Below are 6,000 nucleotides of genomic sequence, written 5' to 3' on the forward strand. Positions count from 1 at the left end.
TGGGAAACCATGGAAAACCATCTTCAGGGCTGCTGACAGTGGGGTTCGAACCCACTATCTCCTGGATGCGAGTTCACAGCTGCACGCTCCTAACCACACGGCAGATAATTTACCAAAAAAAAAAAAAGGACTATGCATGGTAATAGTACGGATCATATTTAAACATCAGCAAGTCAAGTATGAACTTTCTTTTAGCTTTTTGTGACTTATTATTTTATATGTGCATTCTTCATGTAATGATTCCTTCTTCCTTTACACACTATGATCATTCTTGTGTTTATCTTATATTTTGTGCATTCTTCCATTGTTTTCAAAATGCAGATTTTTTTTCCACATGAAAATTAGTTCTTATTTTCTCTGACTGCATCATTCTAAGTTTATTTTTCTTTGTTTTTTCAGCTTATAAAATATTGGGAAGCATTCCTGCCGGAAGCAAAGGCAATTGCTTGAAATTCTTTCGAAGATTCAGGTTAAGCCATTCCTGTATATACATTCCGAATGCAGCTATTGCATAGCTGTTTGCAGTCCATTCTTGAACACTTGCCCTCCCAAAATTTTCAGGAAGTGTTGCGTTTCTTGCACTGTGAGGGAATTTATTCTAATGGTTTAAGTAGGTGTGATGTACATGTATCACTTCTTATAGGAGAAATCCATATGATTAGTGAGTTGATTTTGCTGGATGTAAACCATTTGGATTGTAAGGCGTTATGTGTGTGTGTGTATTATGTCAGTGTGAATATTTCAGTTCCAGTGATTTTTTTTTATTTTCATTGAGTGCAAGTAATATGAATTTGAAGGATGAATAAGTCTGCCAGAAGTAACTCTTGTCATGTCAGGCTATGGACCATTTGTTAGAATTTTTCAGGTATTCATAATATAGTTCAATCATTCAATCTATTTTTGTATGCAGAAATTCTGATTTTATAGCACATGTACTGTTATGAAAAGAGTCGAGTTTGATATTGTTGAAAGCTGCATGTAAATGAATAATTGTAAATGACAATACCTTTAATGTAGTTTTATCCATATCTATTTACTTCAACCAAGTAACCTTTATTTTGTTTTTGAAATTGGTATATATGCCTCCTTTTGATTGAGATGTTGGGTGTATAACTACTTCCTAAAAATAGTGAGATAAGTGTATTTTGAATTGATCTCTGAATTTTCTATTATGCTTTCTTACCCAGATAGGTCAGATCTATCATATTGCCTAGGTGTAAGATTTTTCATTGTCCTCCATATGTAATTTAGAGGAAATGCTGACAGCCAGTTTTCACTGCCTAAATAAGCATGCTATAATTTATAGTGTGCAATGTCTAAGGAATCGTGCATACCCTTCTGAAGCATTGTTATGAAACCAGAAACTAAATGCATGGATGATACATACTGTAAAAGGAATTTGGGTAGTCTTGAAACTTAATGAGCATATTAACACTTTCGGGTCCGTCTGAAAGTGACAAGATTGTTCTGAAACCAAACTATAACTGTAGAACTCGGGGCTACATACAAGGTAAAGAAACTTCAAAACATGAAAGAACCTAATAAAACCATGTCATAATCATAAAACTATAATTTTATTTGTTGGATACCAATTGAAACCCTTATCATTAAAAAAATATAAAGTACTGTTTGTGAAAATTCTAAATATTCTTCCTGCAGCAATTGTAGAATTTTAATGGCATCATTATGTTTTTGTTAAATTTTGCAATCTGATAAGAAACTACATGTTCCCCCTACTGTTATATGATTTTGGTGGATTTTATTTTTGATCTCCTGTCATTTCTGGTAATTTTTTCTAATTTTGATAATTTAATATTCTTGGAACTATTCCTCATATACCAAATTCATTCAGAAAGTTTCTCAATACATTTTCTTTTCAGTCAGTTTATCTGGTAATTTTGTTCATATGTAGTATATGATTGTTTTCTCTCCTTCCTTCCTATAAAATTAATATTTATCTTTGTTGGAATTTGCATGTAAACTCTTGTAAATACTTGTAACATGTTGTTTTTGTAGGCTAACACTGTTCCATTCAAAGCATGGTTCATAAATCGTTGACTCCTGAAATCAAACATTATGCCGTAGTTATTACTGGAGTTTGGATTTTTATACACTCTTAATTTAGAAAGCAAATTTGAGTAGCAAGTATTTCCTAGCTGCAGCGAGACTTGCGTAAAAACGGACTCTTAGGACCCCTAAAGGTTATGCAACTGTTTACATAACCATAGAGTGGCCTAGATTCTGCTTCTTACATGCTAAACAAGTTTGTGTATTAACCTGCTTGTTAATAAAAATTCAGGCTCCAGTTATTACTGTACCCTATACAGTGATTTAAATTTGTTGATATTCATTTCATGTACTATTTAATTATTTCAAAACCTACATTTTGATATAGTTCCATGCTATATAAATATTTAACACGTACCTCATATACTTAAGCTGCTTCTGACCCCAGTGTATGTACAGTCTGAAGTAATTTTGTTCAGTATTTGATGTTTGTCTTTCACCATTTATATATTTTTTGTAAAATTAGAAGCTCCTCTCTGGAAAAAATATTATGTTACATGAAACTTTCTGAGCAGTATTTACAAACTGAAGTCGACTCTCTTCAATGAAAATCATATGACCCAGTCAGGATTGGTTGAAGTTCTGAAACCTTAACTGTAGTATGTAGGACTTGGACATTGTATACAAAAAGCATGTAAATGAGGATGAGTTGTATATAGGCCAAGGTAGCCAGCTCAATAATTTTGAAAGGGAGCATAATTGGATCTGCATTTAGGTAGCTCACATTTGATGTATCAATAGTTTATTTTGTAGCACTTACCAGATTTAAATCTTAATTTCAAAAGTATCAGAAAGGAGAAATTTACTGTTGTTATAAGTACTATCTTGTCTAGTACAATCATGTGTAAATAATTACGTAAATATTACTGGGTTATAAAGAGTTATCTTTGTATACATATCAAAAGAGTTTGCATATTCCTTTACGGCATCATTTGCTGTGGTGACTTTGCATTTCGGAAGAGGTTCAGCCTTATCTTTGGAAGGTAATTTGTGCTTCCAACATGTGAATGCTATTACAGTTCAACTTGTTAAGGAATGCATTGCGATTCTATTTCATGTGTTGCTTAAACAGTATGCAAAAAGTTTTTTGATGTGTATAATATGTTACCATTAGGAAAATATTGGTGTAGATTTAGGATGATATATTTTCTGATGCATCTGTGAACATCTCCTTGGAGTTCAGTTCCATGCATGGCATAGCAATAACATGAACATCAGGTGCTGTGGGATACTCTATCTGGTGCACCAGCGGGCACCTTTCACTTACGTTCAGTGTTTCCTACAGTATGTGAAATGTGAACTTTATTTAGTTTCATGGCTATATATTCTTAGTTCTGAGCCTGATTTCATGTCCATATGATCTAGATAGGTATGCCAGAAATTTTTTCATGGCCATCTAATAAATATCCTGGATTTTTGAAATATAGATGTGGTCCAGTGACATTTGTTCCTGAAATCTGTGAAATTTTACCATTTACAGATACTTGAACAAAATCAGATTAATCAGATTAATTAACTTGTGAATACCTTTAAATTACCTTGATTGTTGTCAACCACAGTGAATTGATGGAAAATTTGACATCTACTTCATTGTGTGAATATCTTTTGAAAATATTCTTCTGTTGTTCCTGAAAGTCAACTGACAGGAAATATGATTCTCTTGGCTAAATAAATACAATAAAGATTGAAGAAAGAAATAACATTATTACATATTAATAGTAATATATTATTATTATTAATAATAATAATAATAATAATAATAATAATAATAATAATAATAATAATAATAACAACAACAACATTATTACATATTTTAATGTTTCAGCATAGATCGATTGTGGCTTTTACAATTTTGCTTGAGAAAATCTCCAGACCAGACATATGGCATTTCCAGGGTTTGAAATTCAGTTTAATATGGATGTGCTCCTAGTATTCAACCAACTCTTCTAGGTATTTGCTGATCATTTGTTTCGTTTGTTATTTACTAAATGCAGTGGAGTTTCGTTTCAACATTATTGTAGATTTCAGCAGAAAATATAACATTAGATCATTGAATGAATCGAGTAAATAATGCATGAAAGTCTTCTTACAGGTAACAAATTCCACTGCAGCTGATGAATGTTAATTATCAGGGTAGTGTACATAGTCCTAAAAGTAATGAAATAATAAATTGCAGAAAGTGTGAGATTAAAGCAGGACAATTGCTTGCTGCATTTAAATTGTTTATTGAATTCTTATCATTCAGTTTTCGTGGAAGACTTGTGGCTATGTACCTCAGACTCTGCTTTTTATCCTATCGCTGGACTGAGATTGAGTTAGAAGCCATGATTGATGAGTAAGTTTTTATATAGTATTCTTTGTCCCTCTGGGTTATAGATTTAAATAAGAGACATACACCACATACAGATCGGATTCATTTGGTAATTAATCTGTGTTATGCAAATAATGGTTCAAAATCACGTCACGTTTAAAACAAGACTATGTCCTTGTTTTTATGTGTGTTTCAGTGTTAGCCTTGTAGTGGGTAACAATTTTTTGTTTTAGTTAAAATTGAAGTGCAATTATATGCCTAGGTGTTTGTTGACTGATCAGGTATTTTCAGTTTGGATTCAAAATAAAATTGATAAGTAATACTGTGATCTTTATATGTACAGAATTCTTTAGTTCCTTTAATCTCAGTGTAAAAGAGTTGTTTTTTGTTTAGTTTTGTTTGAATGGTTTAAGAATTTGTCAGAGAAAGTGGTTGAGAAAGATGTAAATTCGTATTGTATATTGTATATCTGTGCTTGCTTATATGCACTTCTTTATATATCGCCCACATGCATTATTAATAAATTTGATATATTTAAAAATGACTTGTAGTCTTATTTGCATTTGCCATTGAAGAACTTCAAATATCTGTGATGATGATATGATGCAACCTTTCAGTGCCAGGGGCACTTTTTTTTCTTCCATGCATTTAACATGTTGATTCTATATATAACCTAGATTGTGGTATGTTTTTATGGACTGAATTGTAAATCCATAACTGGGATGTGTGCTTTACCAGTTAAACTTCCTAGTATCTCAACATTTTTCAGGAGTATAATAAACTTTAATAAACTTCAGAGAAAATTTCACTTCAGATTCTTAAAGGTTGGATCAAGCCTCTTCTCAAAAATTTTCTCAAGGTATGAGAAATAATTCTTACAGATCTAGAGGGATATATTTGATGTTGGTTTTTAATTTTCCTCTTGGGGGCTGTTTCTAAACAGAGGATTTTTGTTTGTTTGCCTAGCTGATATTTGCTACGGAATCTCCTGAATTTTGCAGTTTCCTTTGTAATGTATTTTAGGACCAAACTGGAAAGCATTTCTAAGTAACTGTGTACTACTTCCATTCATTTGAATTCTTGTGGATTCCCATACTACCATAGAGAATTCATAAGCATTCCATCTCTGAAATCACATTTCAAATACATTATATTATTTGATACTTTAGGCTGTATTATAATATTCATTATTGTATTATCCTGCTGTGTATAATATTTTATGCATACATTCATAATTTTGGGGAGAAGACTTCTGAATTTTCATCTATTCCTTAAAGCTTATGTTGAGTTCCTCTGAAACTTATGATATATTACAATGAATGGCGAAAAGTCATGCGTAGATACTACATGTGATGTTAATAACTAGTTACTCCTCCGCGAGCCCTCAAAACAGCAGCAATACAGCGAGGCATCGACTCTACAAGGTGTTCGAATCATTCTGGCGGAATCTGAACCCAACGCATCTTGCACTGCTACCCACAATTGGTCTTGTGTAGCTGGTGCAGGGTTCACAGAGCGTACACCAGCATTGACAGCATTCAATAAATGATAGATTCAATTAAGATCGGGGTATCTGGAGGGCCAATCTGTGGTCGTAACTTCACTGGACTGCTGCTCCAACC

The 6,000-nt window shown here is 32.5% G+C and overlaps 1 protein-coding gene across 1 annotated transcript in view; it reads left to right on the forward strand.

The window, feature by feature from the left end:
• The window catches only part of Snx1 (sorting nexin 1), a 339,596-nt gene extending 334,674 nt beyond the window's left edge, over positions 1-4,922 (forward strand). The window contains exon 11 of the mRNA XM_067140832.2: positions 400-4,922. Coding sequence (XP_066996933.1) covers positions 400-450 — 51 coding nt within the window. The 3' untranslated portion in view covers positions 451-4,922. The remainder of the gene's footprint in view (positions 1-399) is intronic.
• The last annotated feature ends 1,078 nt before the right edge of the window (positions 4,923-6,000 follow it).

Source organism: Anabrus simplex, chromosome 2 (assembly GCF_040414725.1).
Source record: "Anabrus simplex isolate iqAnaSimp1 chromosome 2, ASM4041472v1, whole genome shotgun sequence".
NCBI lineage: Eukaryota > Metazoa > Arthropoda > Insecta > Orthoptera > Tettigoniidae > Anabrus > Anabrus simplex.